The sequence below is a fragment of the Oncorhynchus clarkii genome, chromosome 21 (genome assembly GCF_045791955.1).
Source record: "Oncorhynchus clarkii lewisi isolate Uvic-CL-2024 chromosome 21, UVic_Ocla_1.0, whole genome shotgun sequence".
Classification (NCBI taxonomy): domain Eukaryota; kingdom Metazoa; phylum Chordata; class Actinopteri; order Salmoniformes; family Salmonidae; genus Oncorhynchus; species Oncorhynchus clarkii.
In genome coordinates, this window is record NC_092167.1 from 8,713,374 (window position 1) to 8,739,441 (window position 26,068).

The 26,068-nt window shown below is 40.7% G+C and overlaps 2 gene segments (V, D, J or C); both read right to left on the reverse strand.

Annotated features, from left to right (window-relative positions):
* Positions 1 to 11,858: 11,858 nt before the first annotated feature.
* Positions 11,859 to 13,422, reverse strand: LOC139378459 (Ig kappa-b4 chain C region-like). The segment is given in 2 exon segments: positions 11,859 to 12,445; positions 13,309 to 13,422. Coding segments are annotated over 2 exon segments (402 nt in total).
* A 3,186-nt stretch (positions 13,423 to 16,608) lies between these two features.
* LOC139379587 (Ig kappa-b4 chain C region-like) lies at positions 16,609 to 21,209 on the reverse strand. The segment is given in 2 exon segments: positions 16,609 to 16,925; positions 21,197 to 21,209. Coding segments are annotated over 2 exon segments (330 nt in total).
* Between the last annotated feature and the right edge of the window lie 4,859 nt (positions 21,210 to 26,068).

The window sequence follows — 26,068 nt, forward strand, 5'->3', positions numbered from 1 at the left end:
CTTCCGCTTTCAAGGAAGCTCATAAGAAATCCTGCTTTGCCATCCGACAAACCATCAAATTGGCAAAGCGTCAATACAGGACTAAGATCGAATTGTACTACCCTGGCTCTGACGCTAGACGGATGTGGCAGGACTTGCAAACCATTACAGACTACAAACGGAAGCACAGCCGAGAGCTGCACAGTGACACGAGCCTACCAGATGAGCTAAATAACTTCTATGCTCGCTTCGAGGCAAATAACATTGAAACATGCATGAGAGCACCAACTGTCATGGAAGGCTGTGTGATCATGCTCTCTGCAGCCGATGTGAGTAAGACCTTTAAACAGGTCAACATTTTTAAGGCCGCAGGGCCAGACGGATTACCAGGACGTGTACTGCGAGCATGCGCTGACCAACTGGCAAGTCTCTTCACTGACACTTTCAACCTCTCTCTGTCTGAGTCTGTAATACCAACATGTTTCAAGCAGACCACCATAGTGACTGTGCCCAAAAACACTAAGGTAACCTGCCTAAATGACTACCAACTCGTAGCACTCACGTCTGTAGCCATGAAGTGCTTTGAAAGGCTGGTCACGGCTCACATCTACACCATCATCCCAGCAACCCTAGACTCACTCCAATTTGCATACCGCCCCAACAGATCCACAGATGATGCAATCTCTATTGCACTCCACACTGCCCTTTCCCACCTGGACAAAAGGAACACTTATGTGAGAATGCTATTCATTGACTACAGCTCATCTTTCAACACCATAGTGCCCTCAAAGCTCATTAATAAGCTAAGGACCATGGGAATAAACACTTCCCTTTGCAACTGGATCCTAGACAACTTGACGGGCAGCCCCCAGGTGGTAAGGGTAGGTAACAACACATCTGCAACGCTGATTCTCAGCACGAGGACCCCTCAGGGGTGCGTGCTCAGTCACCTCCTGTACTCCCTGTTCACCCATGACTGCATGGCCAAGCATGATGCCAACACCATAAATTAAGTTTGCCGACGACACAACATTGGTAGGCCTGATCACCGACAATGACGAGACAGCCAATAGGCAGAAGGTCTGTATCGGTTCCCCCCTGTATATAGTCTAACTATTGTTATTTTACTGCTGCTCTTTAATTACTTGTTACTTTTATCTCTTATCCGTACTTTTAAAGCTGTGTTGTTGGTTAGGGCTCTCGTAAGTAAGCATTTCTCTGTAAGGTCTGTTGTATTCGGCGCATGTGATTAGTAACATTTGATTTGATTTGCTGGTTGAAGATGATGTGGTTTCATGTGAGAACATAAATAACTAAGCAATGACATTTAGGTCTGATATTTTTCAAAGAAACTGTGAATCAGACTTTATTAATGTATGTCTATACCATTCAACAACATTTAAGACTGCAGTTTAATTATTAAAAGAGACAGAAATATGTGTTCCAAAGGGAAATCTTTATTTTCATCTATTCATCAAAGCATCAAAGCAAACATTCCTACAGTGTCTAATAGTAAAAAAACAGAACTCATCAAATCTAACACCGATTCAATCTCAGTCTACAGAGAGGACTGACACATGAACTCAAGCAAAGCCCCCTGTTAGTCTACATGTCAGTGATCAATAAGACAGAGAACATCTGATCTCAGAACAGAGTCAAAGCAGAGGAACCAGCAGCCTCCCTCCACACGGTTGTGTCACTGAGGGGTCCTACCCAGAACAGTCAGCCCTCCTCAAGGTCTTGGTAACTGGAGTCTGGGATTTCTGCTGGGCTTCACAGGTCACCTCTCCTGCCTTGGTCCAAACAAGTATAAAGTGGTTCAATAACTAGAGTTACTAGTCATATGGTGTCAGTTATACATGTTATACAGATATTGTTTAGGAATGGATCTGATCAGAACAGCCAAGTCATATTAATAGTATTTACATCACATATCATCCATGTTGGATTATGAAGTCAGTTACAACCATAACTGAGATCCTTTGTCTTCACACTAACAGTGAAGTCTACCATGAACAGAATGCAACAATGATGAATACTATATACAATACTATTAGTTATTATACCAGAATTGGGAGTTATAGTCTGCAATCATTCAAACCAGACGTAAATAAACTTATAATTTATCATTTTGATTCAATAAAATGTTATTTGAAAGAAGGCTCATTCAAAAGTATTGACTCACGACAACAAAAGTGAATAAAATGATACATTTTGTTGTTTACTTATTTCCAACATCTAGTCTGGTGCCGCTACCAAAAGTGTACCACGGTGATACAATCCCTATTTGTAACGTCTGCTTCCAACTCACACTCTCAAACACATAGATCCCCTGAACGCAGCTCACTTTCCAACTCACACTCTCAAACACCTAGATCCCCTCTAGCTCACTGTCCAGATCCCAATCACCTGAATTCTGTTCACACACCTGTATGTCATTTACACACACTACTTAGTTCAGTTCTTTTCACCCCGTCATTGTGAGGTATTGTTTGTTTTGTGACACACTTCTATTCAGAGCTCTGTTTGTCCCGTATTCAGTCCTGTGTATGATCGTTTTTGGCCTGCCTCACTAACGATGCCTTTTGCCTATTCCCTGCCTGTACTTCAGCCTAACGGATTTCCTGTTATCAACCTCTTGCCTGCTCTCCTGGACTACATTCCTAGCCTTGTCGCTGCCTGTACGGTTGCCTTTTTGGACCCCTGTGTATGACCTTCTGCCTGTCCCTGGACACAGCTACCTGCCTCCTCATGTTGTCCTTTACAAACAAACACCTGCTGCGCCCTGCATTGAAACCAGCTCTCTGTCTCCCATCGTGTTCATTACACTATTACTGCTGGTACAAAAACCTCTCTGTGTTGTGATGCTGCAGCTGTTACAGTGAAGATCACTCATACAGAATCATAATCAACACAAATACACTTTAACATCTTCCAGGTAGAACAAACACTTCATATTAGCTGTTTCTAGATAATACAATGAATTGTATCTTAAATCCAGATATGAGTCATTCATGTATTCATGTATCAGGTTCTCCTAGTCTGGAGGTACAGTCCAGCATTAGATCAGTGTTGCTAGTATTCCTCCATATTGTCCATATGAAAGACAACAGCAGCAGCAGTAGTGATAGTGATCCATGTTGTATATTCCTTTATTAAACATGCTGATCTCAGATTTAACAGTGGTGGTAAAGTCACAGAGGACAGACAACACTACCAGAGGAATCCTACCAGCTTTAGTTTAGAGAAGTGTTCACTAACTGATTAGAGGAACTTACATGAGAGACCGAGCATGAGTGAACAGACAGTTCATTACATCTGATCATCATCAGAATAATAATATAATGGTGGTGTGACATAAAAGTTACCATACATTAGTTATCAGATAAAACAGTTGCTGTTTGATGTTGTAAAAGGGGCAGCAGGTAGCTAGCGGTTAGAGTGTTGGGCCAGTAACTGAAAGGTCACTAGTTCAAATATCTGGGTCGACAAGGTGAAAAATATGCTGATGTGACCTTGAGCAAAGCACTTAACCCTAATTGCTCCAGGGTCGCCAATTCACACTTGGACATTAAACTGTGTGAAATAAGACACATTTAAGTACCCACCTAATTATTATAAAATGCATCTCAAAATGTATTCTGATGGGAGCCTACTTGGAACCTGAAATAGATTTGAAACATTAATTTGCATAATGCATCTGCTCCACTGCTCTAAGAGTGTTTATATCCCTGTGAGTTGAACACTTCATGACTGAGAGCTGTTCTTCATGACAACAGAACCCACAACAACCATGACTTTTATCACCATCTTCATCTGGACACTTGTTTTCTACATACAAGGTTACAATTTTCAGAATGTATTGTTGAAAATGAATTAAATCTACAGTGTTTACATGTACAGTATATCAATGTTAATGTTTCTATTCAGAACTATTCATTACTATATGTAACATTCCATTCCTATAAATGTTTGACAATATTTTTCAGAATCCAGAGGACAGTACGTTGTGACACAGACTCCGGTAGTGAAAGCTGTTGTCCCAGAACAGACAGTCTCTATGAACTGTAAAACCAGCAGTAATGTGTATTCTAATAATCGCCTAGCCTGGTACCAACAGAAACCTGGAGGAGCTCCTAAACTCCTTATTTACTATGCTACAACACTTCAGTCTGGGACTCCATCTAGATTCAGTGGCAGTGGATCTGGGAGTGACTTCACTCTGACCATCAGTGGAGTCCAGGCTGAAGATGCAGGAGATTACTACTGTCAGAGTGCACACAGTGGTGGAGTGTTCACACGGTGATACAGAGTCGTACAAAAACCTCCCTCAGTCAGACTGCACAGTGACTGTACTGCTACAGCTGGGACCTACTGCAGGTGCTGAGGGGGAAGAGACAGTGACATGGAACACTGACTGAACTAAATTACACTGAGATAAATATATCAGTGATGCTGACTATAATGTCAACTTATCCACCTTCATGTTAAATCATTCCTGAACTGACAACACCCATAGGTCCAGACTACATAAATATGTCTTCCCTTTTGCTGTGGCTAACAAACAGTTTATTAACATTTCAGACAATAAATTGAATAGACTCCATCTATGTGAAGTAATAATGTCTCACATAATTTCAGAATAAGTATCCCAGTCTCTGTTAGGCCCCTGTATTGGGTAGTGCATTTCAAGTTAAGATTGAACTATATTTACTGAGATCATATAACATGATTATGACCCATAATAACAACCTGAGGTTCTGTCATACAAGAGACAGTGACATGGAACACTGGTTAGTGAAGTCAACTTTGAATATGTTTAGAAAGCATCATTCTAATCACATGTTACCCATCATCATCATCATCATCATCATCATCATCATCATCAATGTAGTGCACCTTCAAAAGTTATTTGAAGTTCTGAAATACTCACAATACCAGTCCAATATGCAAAACAAGATGTAGAGAAATAAAAAAATAGGTGGTGTTACATCAGCATCAGCCCCCTAAATCAAATCCCCATATGAACCTCACAACCAAACATGTGTTGTGATCATCTAGCATTATATTAACTATTTTAATGAGCAGGTTACAGCAGGCTGTTACATCTGTGATTGAGAAATGATGCTGGATCTGTGAATGAAACAAGCTGCTGGGCTCAAACAGACATACAGTATTATCTATCATTAATTACATGGAGGCATATCTGTTGTGTCTCCCTCCCTGAAGTACCTCAGTCAGGTAGTGAATTTCAAGCAAAGATTCAACAATATTTTTTGAGATTATCTAACATTATTATAACCCCCTAAAACGTCCTGTGGTTATGTCAAGGCAAAACGCCTCTCCTGCCACACCTGGCTAGATCCTTTCAGCACGTTCCCAGGCCTTTAATTGAGCCGATCTGAGGCTTGTTAACCACTTAAGACCCTAATTGTCTGAACAATCAGCCTCAACCTTTAAAATGCTGCTGCTCACACAGATCTCTCCAATGAATGGAGGTTGTGGGAAGGTGAAGGAAGCATGGAGAGGTCAGGAACAGAAGTTGGGTTTTGGAGAAACACCATCAGTGCTCTGCAAGCAAAGTAGCTGATGGAGAGGCAGGAGCTTGGTGAACAGATAGATGTGATTGTGGACAGCGAGGAAGAAGGAGAAGATGTGGGAATTGGGAAGATGTTTGTTGAGGAAGAATGGTGTCAGACATGATAAAGAAGAATCTGGATCAATAGGAATCCCTTGCCTTTTGGCAGATCCATTTCTGGTTTCAGGTTGGGGCAGAAAGGAGTTGGGTGCAGTTGAATCAGTGAAGGTAACCTGTAGTGGACTTGTGATGTTTGTGTTTCTTCGTATTAGAGGGAGCAGGTGCTCTGTCACTCAACTTGGGTCATGATCTGTTTCTTGCTTTGCTTTTACCAACAGGATGTAATGTAAAAATCTTCCCAGTGTGAAGTAGTTCTTAATTGTTGTGATTGTGAAGTCATGTAAAACGTTTCAGTGTGAAAATGTTCCTAGTCAGTTGCACGCGAGTCTGTGGATGGCTGAGCTCCTACAGATGTTTCAAATATATGCACTGTCAATCGAAAATGTAGCATCCAAGTCTTTGCCATCGCTGTTAATTCTCTCCTCACATCAACCCTCAGCACTTTGACGAGCAAGTCCGGGTGTTTATATGCTGACCTCACACCTCAACAAGCTTCTGATTGGTCAGAGTCAATGCCCTTGGCCACCATTGATTGGCAGATGTGTGAAGCAAATGTGCGTGCCCACAGAACCGTTTGTCGAGGTCAGGGGCACAGGTTACATAAAGAGATGCGCATGCAATTATTGTATTGAACATTTTCACGCTGGGAGAGATTTTACATCATGATGTACAATCAGAAAACAATCAGAACGGTTGGACTATTTCACACTGGGAAGATTTTTACTTGACACAGAGCACCATTGAAAGATTGAGTTCTGGGCTAGTGATAAGTGTGGAGGTGGAGCAATTGAAGTTTAAATACCTGGTGTTTGTGACGCCCGCCGTTTTGTGCGTCGTAGATCCGGTGGTGAAACAAAGGAGTCATTGTCAGTCCTTTTGAGTTTTGAGTCTATATTAGTTATCATGTTAGAGCTTTTGTGCAGAATCCACTGTACTGTTTCAGGTACAACGTTCATGGTCATGTTGCAGCAGTGTGTAGGAGGGAGATTCCAAGATGTGGGAAGTATGCAGGAGGGCATGGGACAGAGGATTGTGTAGTTTTGCTGGATAAAGTTGTGTCAACAGTAGGGGTGCTGATGTTGTTGGAGATCGTAAGTGTCAGGTGCGAGAGAGGCAGGTTGACGTGACCAGAGTCAGAGTAGTGCAGAGGGTGTCATATGCTGAGGCAATGAAGGAAGAGGATGGTTGAAGGGTGAGGGATCCCAGTGAGTAGTAGATTTGTGCCAGCACAGGGGGATAGGGCAGCGAGTGAATTATGCTTCAGTAAGGTTGTTGTCTTAGCGTTCATAGCATTGGTTATCAACTGTACCATAGAAATGGAACGTAAATTATAGAGAATAGCTGTCGAGGTGGCAGCTGCAGAGAAGTATTTGGGTTATGGGATTTCACCTATGAAGAGTTGCAGGGTGTGTTGAGTGGTGGTGTCCCGTCCTCCCAGGTCGTTGGCATGGAGCAGGAGTCGATAGGGTCAAAGTAGTGGAAATGGGGTAGTGGGTTTTAATGGTTAGGTAGAAGCTGAAGAGAAGTACCTGGTGTATGAGGTTTTACACTAGAAGAGTTAATGGGGTGATTTTAATTTGTATGAAATAGTGGTATGTAGGGTTAGTTGGTGGGGAAAGTTTGTCCTTTTAGGAACAGGAATAATAAAGATAATTTAATGTTGATATTGTAGGCAGTGACTGGCCTTACAATTTAGTCAGTAGGGGGTGGTGTGTACACCTTTAAATTAGATGTGATCCTCTAACCCAATCCCAAAGAAGAAGAGCTCTTCAACTACAGTTTCCCTGAGGGACCAATAGTCTGTTTGCATAGAGAGAACACTTTGCTTCAGTGCTCTGGGAGTGTTTATAGCCCTGTGAGTTTAACACTTCGTGACTGAGAGCTGTTCTTCATGGCAACAGAACCCACAACAACCATGACTTTTATCACCATCTTCTTCTGGACACTTGTTTTCTACATACAAGGTTACAATTTTCAGAATGTATTGTTGAAAATGAATTAAATCTACAGTGTTTACATGTACGGTATATCAATGTTAATATTTCTATTCAGAACTATTCATTACTATATGTAATATTTAATTCATATAAATGTTTTTACTATATTTTTCAGAATCCAGAGGACAGTACGTTGTGACACAGACTCCGGCAGTGAAAGCTGTTGTCCCAGAACAGACAGTCTCTCTGAACTGTAAAACCAGCAGTGATGTTTACAACAATAACTATCTAGCCTGGTACCAACATAAACCTGGAGGAGCTCCTAAACTCCTTATTTACCATGCTACAACACTTCAGTCTGGGACTCCATCTAGATTCAGTGGCAGTGGATCTGGGAGTGACTTCACTCTGACGATCAGTGGAGTCCAGGCTGAAGATGCAGGAGATTACTACTGTCAGAGTTACCACTACATCAACAGTAAAGATGTTTTCACACAGTGATACAGAGCCGTACAAAAACCTCCCTCAGTCAGACTGCACAGTGACTGTACTGATACAGATCGGACCTACTGCAGGTGCTGAGGAGGACGAGACAGTGACATGGAACACTGATCAGTAGAGGAGGTCAACGTTGAGTATGTTTACAAAGCATCATTCAGATCACAAGTTCCCCATCATCCTCATCACACTTGTGAATATTTATTGTCATGGTCGTGAAGTTCACTTATAAAAGTTATAAGAAGTTTTAAAACACACATTACCTGTTCATAATCAGAGTCAGATCCACAGATGTAAAAAAAATGAACAGTGGTGATGTTACATCAGCATCAGCCCCATAAATCGAATCTCCATATGAACCTCACAACCAAACATGTGATGTGATCATCGAGCAATATATGAACTATCTTGATGAGCAGGTCTGTTACATCTGTGAATGAGACATGATGCTGGGCTCAAACATGAAATATGTTTGAATAATACACATTTGATCTGTCATAATATCTGTAATTGTAACTAACCTGAATCCACCATCGAGGGTAAAACCAGTCACTCATATCTGTCCCAGTCTAACTACTAGACTGGTAGCTGTGGGGGTGAAACTGAGATTTACATGGGCTGGGTGGTTCTGCTTGTCCCAGAATAGAGCAGCACTGTTACCAGATGTTCACACTGTCCCCAGAGGGTTGGAGATAGAGAAGACTATGACTATCGTGAAGCTGTGATACTGGTTATATTATGTGGATCTTGTAAAACAAATTTAGCTTAATGTAGGTGTGATCACATTGTTGAGAGTCCAAGATATTGATCAAATGTTCAATAACATTAGTTTACTGTCTTTATGAGTCTATAAATCAAGCAGGTAAAAAACAGTCCAAGAAAAATGTATAAGGAATACCATCTACTGTGTGTGTCTAGACCTCTCCTGTTAATCTGTTAACATTGTAGTATCTAGACATCTCCTGTTAATCTGGTAACGTACTATCTAGACCTCTCCTGTTAACCTGTTAACATTGTAGTATCTAGACCTCTCCTGTTAATCTGTTAACATTGTAGTATCTAGACCTCTCCTGTTAATCTGTTAACATTGTAGTATCTAGACCTCTCCTGTTAATCTGTTAACATTGTAGTATCTAGTCCTCTCCTGTTAACCTGTTAACATTGTAGTATCTAGACCTCTCCTGTTAATCTGTTAACATTGTAGTGTCTAGACCTCTCCTGTTAATCTGTTAACATTGTAGTATCTAGACCTCTCCTGTTAATCTGTTAACATTGTAGTATCTAGACCTCTCCTGTTAATCTGTTAACATTGTAGTATCTAGACCTCTCCTGTTAATCTGTTAACATTGTAGTATCTAGACCTCTCCTGTTAATCTGTTAACATTGTAGTATCTAGACCTCTCCTGTTAATCTGTTAACATTGTAGTATCTAGACCTCTCCTGTTAATCTGTTAACATTGTAGTATCTAGACCTCTCCTGTTAATCTGTTAACATTGTAGTGTCTAGACCTCTCCTGTTAATCTGTTACCATGGTAGTATCTAGACCTCTCCTGTTAATCTGTTAACATTGTAGTATGTAGACCTCTCCTGTTAATCTGTTACCATGGTAGTATCTAGACCTCTCCTGTTAATCTGTTAACATTGTAGTATCTAGACCTCTCCTGTTAATCTGTTACCATGGTAGTATCCAGACCTCTCCTGTTAATCTGTTAACATTGTAGTATGTAGACCTCTCCTGTTAATCTGTTACCATGGTAGTATCTAGACCTCTCCTGTTAATCTGTTAACATGGTAGTATCTAGACATCTCCTGTTAACCTGTTAACATTGTAGTATCAAGACCTCTCCTGTTAATCTGTTAACATGGTAGTATGTTAAATGTGCAACAAGGGGAAAAAGACCTCTGGACCATCTTTACTCCACATACATCTCATGCAAAACTCATGCAAAACGCATGCAAAACCCTCCCTCGCCCTCCATTTGGCAAATCTGACCATAATTCTATCCTCCTGAATCCTGCTTACAAGCTAAAATTAAAGCAGGAAGCACCAGTGACTAGATCAATAAAAACGTGGTCAGATGAAGCAGATTCTAAGCAACAGGACTGTTTGCTGGCACAGACTGGAACATGTTCCGGGATTCCTCCGATGGCATTGAGGAGTACACCACATCAGTCATTGGCTTCATCAATAAGTGCATTGATGACGTCGTCCCCACAGTGACCGTACGTACATACGCCTACCAGAAGCCATGGATTGCAGGCAGCACCCGCAATGAGCTAAAGGCTAGAGCTTCCGCTTTCAAGGAGCAGGACTCTAACCCGGAAGCTTATAAGAAATCCTGCTATGCCATCCGACAAACCATCAAACAGGCAAAGCGTCAATACAGGACTAAGATCGAATTGTACTACCCTGGCTCTGACGCTAGACGGATGTGGCATAACTTGCAAACCATTACAAACTACAAACGGAAGCACAGCCGAGAGCTGCACAGTGACACGAGCCTACCAGATGAGCTAAATAACTTCTATGCTCGCTTCGAGGCAAATAACATTGAAACATACATGAGAGCACCAACTGTCATGGAAGGCTGTGTGATCATGCTCTCTGCAGCCGATGTCAGTAAGACCTTTAAACAGGTCAACATTTTTAAGGCTGCAGGGCCAGACGGATTACCAGGACGTGTACTGCGAGCATGCACTGACCAACTGGCAAGTCTCTTCACTGACACTTTCAACCTCTCCCTGTCTGAGTCTGTAATACCAACATGTTTCAAGCAGACCACCATAGTGACTGTGCCCAAGAACACTAAGGTAACCTGCCTACAAACCCGTAGCACTCACGTCTGTAGCCATGAAGTGCTTTGAAAGGCTGGTCATGGCTCAGATCTACAACATCATCCCAGCAACCCTGAACCCACTCCAATTTGCATACCGCCCCAACAGATCCAAAGATGATACAATCGCTATTGCTCTCCACACTGCCCTTTCCCACCTGGACAAAAGGAACACCTATGTGAGAATTCTATTAATTGACTACAGCTCAGCTTTCAACACCATAGTGCCCTCAAAGCTCATCAATAAGCTAAGGACCATGGGACTAAACACCACCCTAGTCATAGACTGTTCTCTCTGCTACAGCATGGCAAGCAGTACCGGAGCGCCACGTCTAGGTCCAAGAGGCTTCTTAACAGCTTCTACCCCCAAGCCATAAGACTCCTGAACATCTAGTCAAATGGCTACCCAGACTATTTGCATTCCCCCCCTCTCCCCCTCTTCACACCACCGCTACTCTGTTGTCATCTATGCATAGTCACTTTAATAACTCTACCTACATGTACATACTACCTCAACAAACCGGTGCCACCGCACATTGACTCTGTATCGGTTCCCCCCTGTATATAGTCTAACTATTGTTATTTTACTGCTGCTCTTTAATTACTTGTTACTTTTATCTCTTATCCGTACTTTTAAAGCTGTGTTGTTGGTTAGGGCTCTCGTAAGTAAGCATTTCTCTGTAAGGTCTACATCTGTTGTACTCGGCGCATGTGATTAGTAACATTTGTTTTGATTTGATTTGCTGGTTGAAGATGATGTGGTTTCAAGTGAGAACATAAATAACTAAGCAATGACATTCAGGCCTGATAGTTTTCAAGGAAACTGTGAATCAGGCTTGATTACTGTATGTCTATACAATTCAATAACATTTAAGACTGCAGTCTAATTATTAAAAGAGACAACAGAAATATGTGTTCCAAAGGGAAATCTTTATTTTCATCTATTCATCAAAGCATCAAAGCAAACATTCCTACAGTATCTAATAGTAACAAAACAGAACTCATCAAATCTAATACCGATTCAATCTCAGTCTACAGAGAGGACTGACACATGAACTCAAGCAAAGCCCCCTGTTACTCGACATGTCAGTGATCAAAAGACAGAGAACATCTGATCTCAGAACAGAGTCAAAGCAGAGGAACCAGCAGCCTCTCTCCACAGGGGTGTGTAACTAGGGGGCCTACCCAGAACAGTCAGCCCTCCTCAAGGTCTTGGTGACTGGAGTCTGGGAATTCTGCTGGGCTTCACAGGTCACCTCTCCTGCCTTGGTCCACTCCAGGCCAGTGAGAGTCAGGGTGCTGCTCCAGCTGTACAGGCCATCCTTCTCCAGGACCCTAGAACTGGTCTCCTGCTTCTGGCTGGTCCCGTCCACTTTCCATCTTATGGTCCAGTCTGAGGGGAAGCCCTTGTTGGCCAGACACGTCAGTGTGGCTGTTGTTGTACTGGACAGCTCCTCACTAGAGGGGGGCAGGACGGTGAGGGTGGGGGCACTGTTACCTGGAACAAACAGAATACATCAACTAAGTAATTACAACAAGTACAGCAACACTAAGATATTATCTCCATTAAGGTCCACAACCAAATAAAGGGAATTGGAAATGCCCTCTAAATATGAATGTAGAAGTTGGATTATTTAAAAGATGTGGAGAAAACACTAAAGTAATAGGATACAAAGCAGATTTATGAACCAAACAAGTATAAAGTGGTTAAATATCTAGAGTTACTAGTCATATGGTGTCAGTTATACATGTTGTACAGATATTGTTTAGGAATGGATCTGATCAGAACAACCTACTCATATTCTTTGTCTTTGTCTTCACACTAACAGTGAAGTCTACCATGAATACAACGCAACAATGATGAATACTATATACAATACTATTAGTTTTTATACCACAATTAGGTGTAATATTATGCAATTTTACAAATCAGACATTCAAATAAACCTACAATTTATCATTTTGAGTCAATAAATATTCATTTGAAAGAAGGCTCAGTCAAAATCTACATTTAACCAAAAATATTTGAGTTAAAGATAATAAAAATATAAATAAAGAATGGCACACAAACAGTAATACACAATGCAACAACTATATTCCATATTATTAAATATTTATCATACTGGAACTCTCCTCTGCAATCCATCAAACCACACATTTAACTAAACACCTACATTTGAACATGTTATTTAAATAACATTTCATTTGAAAGAAGGCTTAGTCAAAAGTAATACAAAAAATATATTTTTTTAGGAAGTAAAATATGAAAAATCGCAATATATTCATATAGACGAAGTTTCACAGAGTAAAATACCCCAAATAAAATAATCAGAAAGAAATATCAAAGAGCGTGTTACTTACTTCCAACATCTAGTCTGGTGCCGCTACCAAAAGTGTACCACAGTGATACAATCCCTATTACTGCTGGTACAACAACCTCCTGCATGTTTGGCACTCTTCATTTCTTTAGACTGTGGTTCAAATAATTAACTCTACTATAGTATGAATACATTTCAGAAATGAATTATTCTACTCAATTAGAAATAAAGTGTTTTTCATGTTGATTTCCTTAACATGGACCAAACCTGACTTTTTCTTGTACATCTCCTACTACTGTAGGTGCAGCATGTTTATTCATACAACTAATCTAAAATGTAGGCAAATCAGTTTCATAGTTTAAAGGCAGGTCAGATTTGATTAGATGTAATAACATTCATATTAAAAGTGGCCATAGTATGTGTAGGCCTTGTGTATTTTGTATAAATCATCTAAAAAAGTTCATTTGAAAAATCCTCAATATCAAGTCAAAATGTATAGAGAAATTGAAACACAACATCAAAAGTTGAATAAATAGTTTGTAATAAATCATTTGGACTTTACTTACTTCCAACATCAAGTCTGGTGCCGCTACCAAAAGTACACCACAGTGATACAATCACTATTACTGCTGGTACAAAAACCTCTGTGTTGTGATGCTGCAGCTGTTACAGTGAAGATCACTCATACAGAATCATAATCAACACTAATACACTTTAACATCTTCCAGGTAGAACAAACACTTCATATTAGCTGTTTCTAGATAATACAAATATGAATTGTATCTTAAATCCAGATATGAGTCATTCATGTATTCATGTATCAGGTTCTCCTAGTCTGGAGGTACAGTCCAGCATTAGATCAGTGTTGCTAGTATTCCTCCATATTGTCCATATGAAAGACAACAGCAGCAGCAGTAGTGATAGTGATCCATGTTGTATATTCCTTTATTAAACATGTTGATCTCACATTTAACAGTGGTGGTAAAGTCACAGAGGACAGACAACACTACCAGAGGAATCCTACCAGCTTTAGTTTAGAGAAGTGTTCACTAACTGATTAGAGGAACTTACATGAGAGACCGAGCATGAGTGAACAGACAGTTCATTATATCTGATCATCATCAGAATAATAATATAATGGTGGTGTGACATAAAAGTTACCATACATTAGTTATCAGATAAAACAGTTGCTGTTTGATGTTGTAAAAGGGGCAGCAGGTAGCTAGCGGTTAGAGCGTTGGGCCAGTAACTGAAAGGTCACTAGTTCAAATATCTGGGTTGATAAGGTGAAAAATATGCTGATGTGACCTTGAGCAAGGCACTTAACCCTAATTGCTCCAGGGTCGCCAATTCACACTTGGACATAAAACTGTGTGAAATAAGACAAATTTAATTACCCACCTAATTATTATAAAATACATCTCAAAATGTATTCTGATGGGAGCCTACTTGGAACCTGAAATAGATTTGAAACATTAATTTGCATAATGCATCTGTCCTGCTGCTCTAAGAGTGTTTATATCCCTGTGAGTTGAGCACTTCATGACTGAGAGCTGTTCTTCATGACTTTTATCACCATCTTCATCTGGACACTTGTTTTCTACATACAAGGTTACAATTTTCAGAATGTATTGTTGAAAATGAATTAAATCTACAGTGTTTACATGTACAGTATATCAATGTTAATGTTTCTATTCAGAACTATGCATTAGTATATGTAACATTCCATTCCTATAAATGTTTTACAATATTTTTCAGAATCCAGAGGACAGTACGTTGTGACACAGACTCCGGTAGTGAAAGCTGTTCTCCCAGAACAGACAGTCTCTCTGAACTGTAAAACCAGCAGTGATGTTTACAAGAATAACTATCTAGCCTGGTACCAACATAAACCTGGAGGAGCTCCTAAACTCCTTATTCACTCAGCTACAACACTTCAGTCTGGGACTCCATCTAGATTCAGTGGCAGTGGATCTGGGATTGACTTCACTCTGACCATCAGTGTAGTCCAGGCTGAAGATGCAGGAGATTACTACTGTCAGAGTTTACACTGGCCTGATAGCACTCGGTGGTTCACACAGTGATACAGAGACATATTAAAACCTCCCTCAGTCAGACTGCACAGTGACAGTACTGATACAGCTGGGACCTACTGCAGGTGCTGAGGGGGACGAGACAGTGACATGGAACAATGGTCACTAGAGGAGATGAACTGTAACATGTGACAATAATAGAAAGCAATCATTCAGATCACATGACCATCCTCATCATCATCATCATCATCATGGTTATGACTTATAGTTTTTGTCATGTCCTTTAAGTAGTACTTCAAAGTATTTTTACTTAAGTACTTTATACCACTGACTAGGCCTAATCAAAAGTTGCTTTCAGAAGAAGCCTTTGACTCTCCTCCTGAACTGTAACCATAGGCCTACACAGCACAGCCATTGGTTAGCCAGCACACAACACGTTTTTGATCAGCAAGCATAGAGAAGGCCGGGGCTCAGGTTTGAAATATCCATTGCGATGTGTAATGCAGCCTAGTTTATTTTACACCATCCCAACAGCTATCTTAGAAACATAACTTTGTGCTGTGCTTCTCTGAGCATACACTTTGTAGCCTATAGCCTCTAGGCTAGGGATAATTTCATTGAGACCACACTAAATAGCCTATAGACGCACTTGATTATGAGGGGTGGCATCGGACACACAACGATATATTGTAAAGTCTAATAAGCAACTAATTCTAAAACACTGAGAAATACACACATTTTATAAAATGCTAATTACATGATCCTCCCCTGGACTAAATTGAGAAAAAAAGAATACTAAACCCTCCCCTTGAGATAAATTTAAAAAGCATGAACCCATTTTCCTCCAGGTACCCATTCTGTACATTTCGATCCGTCCCTTACAATGAACTACTGGTTGATGACAACGCAGTTAGAACATAAATAATTAAGCAATGACATTTAGGTCTGATAGTTTTAAAAGAAACTGTGAATCAGGCTTTATTAATATATGTCTATACCATTCAACATGTACAACTAAAGTTGAAATATTGAAAGAGACAACTAAAATATTTGTTCCAAAGGGAAAACTTTATTTTCATAAAATCTTCAAAGCAAACATTCCTACAGTATCTGATAGAAATAAAACAGAACTCATCAAATTTAGCACTGATACAACCTCAGTCTACAGAGAAGATTGACACATGAACTCAAGCAAAGCCCCCCGTTGCTCGACATGTCAGTGATCAAAATACAGAACATCTGATCTCAGAACAGAGTCAAAGCAGAGGAACCAGCAGCCTCTCTCCACAGGGTTGTGTGACTGAGGGGTCCTACCCAGAACAGTCAGCCTTCCTCGGGGTCTTGGTGACTGGAGTCTGGGATTTCTGCTGGGCTTCACAGGTCACCTCTCCTGCCTTGGTCCACTCCAGGCCAGTGAGAGTCAGGGTGCTGCTCCAGCTGTACAGGCCATCCTTCTCCAGGACCCTAGAACTGGTCTTCTGGTTGTTGCTGGTCCCGTCCACTTTCCAGCTCAAGGTCCAGTCTGAGGGGAAGCCCTTGTTGGCCAGACACGTCAGTGTGGCTGTTGTTGTACTGGACAGTTCCTCTCTAGCGGGGGGCAGGACAGTGAGGGTGGGGGCACTGTTACCTGGAACAAACAGAACACATCAACTGCATCAACTATGTCCAAAAGATTTATAAAAGCAATAGATATACAAATATATTGATTTGGAAATGCCTTCTAAATATAATGTAGTTAGATTGATAAAAGATTTGAAGAAAACACAAACCATAATATGATAGATATACAATGCAGATTTATGAACAATATGAGACAAGTGTAAGTGGTTAACTTTAGCAGTATGTCAGATATCTTAGGATTGTTTCTGATCAGAATACTATTTTTTTATTTTTATAAAAGATTTGAAGAAAACACAAAATGATAGATATACAATGCAGATTTATGAACAATATGAGACAAGTGGTTAACTTTAGCATTACTAGTATGTCAGATATCTTAGGATTGTTTCTGATCAGAATAAATTTTACTCCCTTTTCATGGTATCCAATTGTTTTTAGTAGCTACTATCTTGTCTCATCACTCCAACAACCGTACGGGCTCAGGAGAGACGAAGGTTGAAAGTCATGCGTCCTCGGATACACAACCCAACCAAGCCGCACTTCTTAACACAGCGCGCATCCAACCCGGAAGCCAGCCGCACCAATGTGTCAGGGGAAACACTGTGCACCTGGCAACCTTGGTTAGCGTGCACTGCGCCCGGCCCGCCACAGGAGTCTCTGGTGCACGGTGAGACAATCCCTCCCTAACACGGACGACGCTAGGCCAATTGTGCTTCGCCCCACAGACCTCCCGGTCGCGGCCGGTTGCGACAGAGCCTGTGCGTGAACCCAGAGTCTCTGATGGCACAGCTGGCGCTGCAGTACAGCGCCCTTAACCACTGCGCCACCCGGGACGCCTCTGATCAGAATACTCTTAACATCTCCAGTATATTAAGATAATCCAACAGGTTGTATAAAAACATTGTCACGTTCTGATCTTAGTTCCATTGTTTTGTCTTTGTTTTAGTATGGTCAGGGCGTGAGTTGGGGTGGGCAGTCTATGTTCCTTTTTCTATAATTTGTGATTTCTGTGTTTGGCCTGGTATGGTTCTCAATCAGAGGGAGCTGTCAATCGTTGTCCCTGATTGAGAACCATACTTAGGTAGCCTGATTTCACTTTTGAGTTGTGGGTGATTATTTTCCGTGTCAGTGTTTGTTCCACATGGAACTGTTTCAGTTTTGTTATTTCTCTGTGGCCAATGTGAGTAAAACATTTACACGTGTTAACCCTCGCAAAGCTGCCGGCCCAGACTGCATCCCTAGGTGCGTCCTCAGAGCATGCGCAGACCAACTGTCTAGTGTGTTTACAGACATATTCAATCAATCCCTTTCCCAGTCTGTTGTCCCCACATGCTTGAAAATGGCCACCATTATTCCTGTTTCTAAGAAAGCTAAGGTAACTGAACTAAATGACTATCACCCCATAGCACTCACTTCTGACATCATGTAGAGCTTTGAGAGACTAGTCAAGGATCATATCACCTCCACCCTACCTGACACCCTAGACCCACTCCAATTTGCCTACCGCCCCAATAGGTCCACAGACGATGCCATCACACCGTCTGGACAAGAGGAATACCTATGTAAGAATGCTGCTCATTGACCACAGCTCAGCATTCAACACCATAGTACCCTCCAAACTCATTATTAAGCTTGAGACCCTGGGTCTCGACCCCGCCCTGTGCAACTGGGTCCTGGACCTTCTGACGGGCCGCCCACCAGGTGGTGAAGGTAGGAAACAATATCTCCACTCCGCTGATCCTCAACACTGGGGCCCCACAGGGGTGTGTTCTCAGCCCTCTTCTGTACTCCCTGTTCACCCATGACTGCTTGGCCATGTACGCCTGCAACTCAATCATCAAGTTTGGAGATGACACTACAGTGGTAGGCTTGATTACCAACAACGACGAGACAGCCTACAGGGAGGAGGTGAGGGGCCTCGGAGTGTGGTGTCAGGAAATAACCTCTCACTCAACGTCAACAAAACAAAGGAGATGATCGTGGACTTCAGGAAACAGCAGAGGGATCACCCCCCCATCCACATCGACGGGACCGAAGTGGAGAAGGTGAAAAGTTTTAAGTTTCTCGGCATACACATCACAGACAAACTGAAATGGTCCACCCACACAGACAGCGTGGTGAAGAAAGCGCAACAGCGCCTTCAGGAGGCTGAAGAAATTTGACTTGTCACCAGAAACACTCACAAACTTTTACAGATGCACAATCAAGAGCATTCTGTTGGGATGTATCACCGCCTGGTATGGCAACCCCAGAGGGTAGTACGGTCTGCACAACGTATCACCAGGGGCAAGCTACCTGCCCTCCAGGACACCTACAGCACCATATGTCACAGGAAGGCCAAAAAGATCATCAAGGACAACAACCACCCGAGCCACTGCCTGTTCACCCTGCTATCATCCAGAAGACGAGGTCAGTACAGGTGCATCAAATCTGAGACTGAGAGACTGAAAAACAGCTTCTATCTCAAGGCCATCAGACTGTTAAACAGCCATCACTAACATAGAGAGGCTGCTGCCAACATACAGACTCAATCTCTGGCCACTTTAATAAATGTATCACTAGTCACTTTAAATAACGCCCCTTTAATAATGTTTAAATGTCCTACATTACTCATCTCTTATGCAAATACTGTATTCGATACCATCTACTGTATCTTGCCTGCGCCGCACGGCCATCGCTCATCCATGTATTTATATGTACATATTCTTCTTCATCCCCTTACACTTGTAAGGTAGTAGTTTTGGAATTGTTAGCTAGATTACTTGTTGGTTATTACTGCATTGTCGGAACTAGAAGCACAAGCATTTCGCTACACTCGCATTAACATCTGCTAACCATGTGCATGTCACCAATAACATTTGATTATATCTGATCATCATCAGAATAATAATATAATGGTGGTGTGACATAAAAGTTACCATACATTAGTTATCTGAGTAAACAGTTGCTGTTTGATGTTAGAAAAGCTGTGACATGAAGGATAAAATACTCCAATAACTGGAACCTACTTGGAAACTGAAATAGATTTGAAACATGAATTTGCATAATGCATCTGCTCCACTGCTCTAAGAGTGTTTATATCCCTGTGAGATTAACACTTCATGACTGAGAGCTGTTCTTCATGACAACAGAACCCACAACAACCATGACTTTTATCACCATATTCATCTGGACACTTGTTTTCTGCTTTCAAGGTTACAGTTTTCAGAATTCATTGTTTGAGATTAATTTAATCTATAGTGTATACATGTAGAGTATATCAATGTTAATATTTCTATTCAGAACTATTCATTACAACATGTAATATTTAATTTATATAAATGTTTATTTTTGTCTTTTTCAGAATCCAGAGGACAGTACGTTGTGACACAGACTCCGGTAGTGAAAGCTATTCTCCCAGGACAGACAGTCTCTCTGAACTGTAAAACCAGCAGTAATGTGTATTCTAATAATCGCCTAGCCTGGTACCAACAGAAACCTGGAGGAGCTCCTAAACTCCTTATTTACTATGCTACAACACTTCAGTCTGGGACTCCATCTAGATTCAGTGGCAGTGGATCTGGGAGTGACTTCACTCTGACCATCAGTGGAGTCCAGGCTGAAGATGCAGGAGATTACTACTGTCAGAGTTTACACTGGCCTGGTAGCACTCAGTGGTTCACACAGTGATACAGAGTCGTACTAAAACCTCCCTCAGTCAGACTGCACAGTGACTGTACTGATACAGCTGGGACCTACTGCAGGTGCTTAGGGGGAAGAGACATTGACATGGAACACTGACTGAACTAAATTACACTGAGCTAAATATATCAGTGATGATGTCTATAATGTAAACTTATCCCAGGTGCTGAGGGGAAGACAGTGACATGGAACACTGATCAGTAGAAGAGGTCAACTTTGAGTATTTTTACAAAGCATCATTCAGATCACAATTTCCCCATCAACCTCATCACACAATATTTATTGTCATGGTCGTGAAGTTCACTTATAAAAGTTATATGAAGTTTTAAAACACACATTACCTGTTCATAATCAGAGTCAGATCCACAGATGTAAAAAATGAACAATGGTGATGTTACATCAGCATCAGCCCCATAAATCGAATCCCCATATGAACCTCACAACCAAACATGTGATGTGATCATCGAGTAATATATGAACTATCTTGATGAGCAGGTCTGTTACATCTGTGAATGAGACATGATGCTGGGCTCAAACATGAAATATGTTTGAATAATATACATTTGATCTGTCATAATATCTGTAATTGTAACTAACCTGAATCCACCATCGAGGGTAAAACCAGTCACTCATATCTGTCACAGTCTAACTACTAGACTGGTAGCTGTGGGAGTGAAACTGAGATTTACATGGGCTGGGTGGTTCTGCTTGTCCCAGAATAGAGCAGCACTGTTACCAGATGTTCACACTGTCCCCAGAGGGTTGGAGATAGAGAAGACTATGACTATCGTGAAGCTGTGATACTGGTTATATTATGTGGATCTTGTAAAACAAATTTAGCTTAATGTAGGTGTGATCACATTGTTGAGAGTCCAAGATATTGATCAAATGTTCAATAACATTAGTTTACTGTCTTTATGAGTCTATAAATCAAGCAGGTAAAAAACAGTCCAAGAAAAATGAATAAGGAATACCATCTACTGTGTGTGTCTAGACCTCTCCTGTTAATCTGTTAACATTGTAGTATCTAGACCTCTCCTGTTAATCTGTTAACATTGTAGTATCTAGACCTCTCCTGTTAACCTGTTAACATTGTAGTATCTAGACCTCTCCTGTTAATCTGTTAACATTGTAGTATCTAGACCTCTCCTGTTAATCTGTTAACATTGTAGTATCTAGACCTCTCCTGTTAATCTGTTACCATGGTAGTATCTAGACCTCTCCTGTTAATCTGTTAACATTGTAGTATCTAGACCTCTCCTGTTAATCTGTTAACATTGTAGTATCTAGACCTCTCCTGTTAACCTGTTAACATTGTAGTATCTAGACCTCTCCTGTTAATCTGTTAACATTGTAGTATCTAGACCTCTCCTGTTAATCTGTTAACATTGTAGTATCTAGACCTCTCCTGTTAATCTGTTAACATTGTAGTATCTAGACCTCTCCTGTTAATCTGTTAACATGGTAGTATCTAGACCTCTCCTGTAAATCTGTTAACATTGTAGTATCTAGACCTCTCCTGTTAATCTGTTAACATTGTAGTGTCTAGACCTCTCCTGTTAATCTGTTAACATTGTAGTATCTAGACCTCTCCTGTTAATCTGTTAACATTGTAGTATCTAGACCTCTCCTGTTAATCTGTTAACATTGTAGTATCTAGACCTCTCCTGTTAATCTGTTAACATTGTAGTATCTAGACCTCTCCTGTTAATCTGTTAACATTGTAGTGTCTAGACCTCTCCTGTTAACCTGTTAACATTGTAGTATCAAGACCTCTCCTGTTAATCTGTTAACATTGTAGTATCTAGACCTCTCCTGTTAACACGTTAACATTGTAGTATCTAGACATCTCCTGTTAATCTGTTAACATTGTAGTATCTAGACCTCTCCTGTTAATCTGTTAACATTGTAGTATCTAGACCTCTCCTGTTAATCTGTTAACATTGTAGTGTCTAGACCTCTCCTGTTAATCTGTTACCATGGTAGTATCTAGACCTCTCCTGTTAATCTGTTAACATTGTAGTGTCTAGACCTCTCCTGTTAATCTGTTAACATTGTAGTATCTAGACCTCTCCTGTTAATCTGTTAACATTGTAGTATCTAGACCTCTCCTGTTAATCTGTTAACATTGTAGTATCTAGACCTTTCCTGTTAATCTGTTAACATTGTAGGATCTAGACCTCTCCTGTTAATCTGTTAACATTGTAGTGTCTAGACCTCTCCTGTTAATCTGTTAACATTGTAGTGTCTAGACCTCTCCTGTTAATCTCTTAACATTGTAGTGTCTAGACCTCTCCTGTTAATCTGTTAACATTGTAGTATCTAGACCTCTCCTGTTAATCTGTTAACATTGTAGTATCTAGACCTCTCCTGTTAATCTGTTAACATTGTAGTGTCTAGACCTCTCCTGTTAATCTGTTAACATTGTAGTATCTAGACCTCTCCTGTTAATCTGTTAACATTGTAGTATCTAGACCTCTCCTGTTAATCTGTTAACATTGTAGTACCTAGACCTCTCCTGTTAATCTGTTACCATGGTAGTATCTAGACCTCTCCTGTTAATCTGTTAACATGGTAGTATCTAGACCTCTCCTGTTAATCTGTTAACATTGTAGTATCTAGTCCTCTCCTGTTAACCTGTTAACATTGTAGTATCTAGACCTCTTCTGTTAACATTGTAGTATGTAGACCTCTCCTGTTAACCTGTTAACATTGTAGTATCAAGACCTCTCCTGTTAATCTGTTAACATTGTAGTATCAAGACCTCTCCTGTTAACCTGTTAACATTGTAGTATCTAGACATCTCCTGTTAACCTGTTAACATTGTAGTATCAAGACCTCTCCTGTTAATCTGTTAACATTGTCGTATCTAGACCTCTCCTGTTAATCTGTTAACATTGTAGTATCTAGAACTCTCCTGTTAACCTGTTAACATTGTAGTATCTAGACCTCTCCTGTTAATCTGGTAACGTACTATCTAGACCTCATCTGTTAACCTGTTAACATTGTAGTATCAAGACCTCTCCTGTTAATCTGTTAACATTGTAGTATCTACACCTCTCCTGTTAACCTGTTAACATTGTAGTATCAAGACCTCTCCTGTTAATCTGTTAACATTGTAGTATCAAGACCTCTCCTGTTAATCTGTTAACATTGTAGTATCTAGACCTCTCCTGTTAACCTGTTAACATTGTAGTATCAAGACCTCTCCTGTTAATCTGTTAACATTGTAGTATCTAGACCTCATCTGTTAACCTGTTAACATTGTAGTATCAAGACCTCTCCTGTTAATCTGTTAACATTGTAGTATCTAGACCTCTCCTGTTAATCTGTTAACATTGTAGTATCTAGACCTCTCCTCTTAACCTGTTAACATTGTAGTATCTAGACCTCTCCTGTTAATCTGTTAACATTGTAATATCTATACCTCTCCTGTTAATCTGTTAACATTGTAATATCTATACCTCTCCTGTTAATCTGTTAACATTGTAGTATCTAGACCTCTCCTGTTAATCTGTTAACATTGTAGTATCTAGACCTCTCCTGTTAATCTGTTAACATTGAAGTATCTACACATCTCCTGTTAACCTGTTAACATTGTAGTATCAAGACCTCTCCTGTTAATCTGTTAACATTGTAGTATCTAGAACTCTCCTGTTAACCTGTTAACATTGTAGTATCAATACCTCTCCTGTTAATCTGGTAACGTACTATCTAGACCTATCCTGTTAACCTGTTAACATTGTAGTATCGAGACCTCTCCTGTTAATCTGTTAAAATTGTAGTATCTACACCTCTCCTGTTAATCTGTTAACATTGTAGTATCTAGACCTCTCCTGTTAACCTGTTAACATTGTAGTATCAAGACCTCTCCTGTTAATCTGTTAACATTGTAGTATCTAGACCTCTCCTGTTAATCTGTTAACATTGTAGTATCTAGACCTCTCCTCTTAACCTGTTAACATTGTAGTATCTAGACCTCTCCTGTTAATCTGTTAACATTGTAGTATCTAGACCTCTCCTGTTAGTCTGTTAACATTGTAGTATCTAGACCTCTCCTGTTAACACGTTAACATTGTAGTATCTAGACCTCTCCTGTTAATCTGTTAACATTGTAGTATCTAGACCTCTCCTGTTAATCTGTTAACATTGTAGTATCTAGACCTCTCCTGTTAACCTGTTAACATTGTAGTATCTAGACCTCTCCTGTTAATCTGTTAACATTGTAGTATCTAGACCTCTCCTGTTAGTCTGTTAACATTGTAGTATCTAGACCTCTCCTGTTAACACGTTAACATTGTAGTATCTAGACCTCTCCTGTTAATATGTTAACATTGTAGTATCTAGACCTCTCCTGTTAATCTGTTAACATGGTAGTATCTAGACCTCTCCTGTTAATCTGTTAACATTGTAGTATCTAGACCTCTCCTGTTAATATGTTAACATTGTAGTATCTAGACCTCTCCTGTTAATCTGTTAACATTGTAGTATCTAGACCTCTCCTGTTAAATGTGCAACAAGGGGAAAAAGACCTCTGGACCATCTTTACTCCGCATACAGAGACGCATGCAAAACCCTCCCTCGCCCTCCATTTGGCAAATCTGACCATAATTCTATCCTCCTGATTCCTGCGTACAAGCTAAAATTAAAGCAGGAAGCTGTTTGCTGGCACAGACTGGAATATGTTCCGGGATTCCTCCAATGGCATTGAGGAGTACACCACATCTGTCATTGGCTTCATCAATAAGTGCATTGATGACGTCATCCCCACAGTGACCGTACGTACAAACCCCAACCAGAAACCATGGATTGCAGGCAACATTCGCACTGAGCTAAAGGCTAGAGCTTCCGCTTTCAAGGAGCAGGACTCCTTGAACCCGGAAGCTTATAAGAAATCCTGCTATGCCATCCGACAAACCATCAAACAGGCAAAGCGTCAATACAGGACTAAGATCGAATTGTACTACCCTGGCTCTGACGCTAGACGGATGTGGCAGGACTTGCAAAACCATTGCAAACCATTACAGACTGCAAACGGAAGCACAGCCGAGAGCTGCACAGTGACACGAGCCTACCAGATGAGCTAAATAACTTCTATGCTCGCTTCGAGGCAAATAACATTGAAACATGCATGAGAGCACCAACTGTCATGGAAGGCTGTGTGATCATGCTCTCTGCAGCCGATGTGAGTAAGACCTTTAAACAGGTCAACATTTTTACCAGGACGTGTACTGCGAGCATGCGCTGACCAACTGGCAAGTCTCTTCACTGACACTTTCAACCTCTCCCTGTCTGAGTCTGTAATACCAACATGTTTCAAGCAGACCACCATAGTGACTGTGCCCAAAAATACTAAGGTAACCTGCCTAAATGACTACCAACTCTTAGCACTCACATCTGTAGCCATGAATTGCTTTGAAAGGCTGGTCACGGCTCACATCTACACCATCATCCCAGCAACCCTAGACC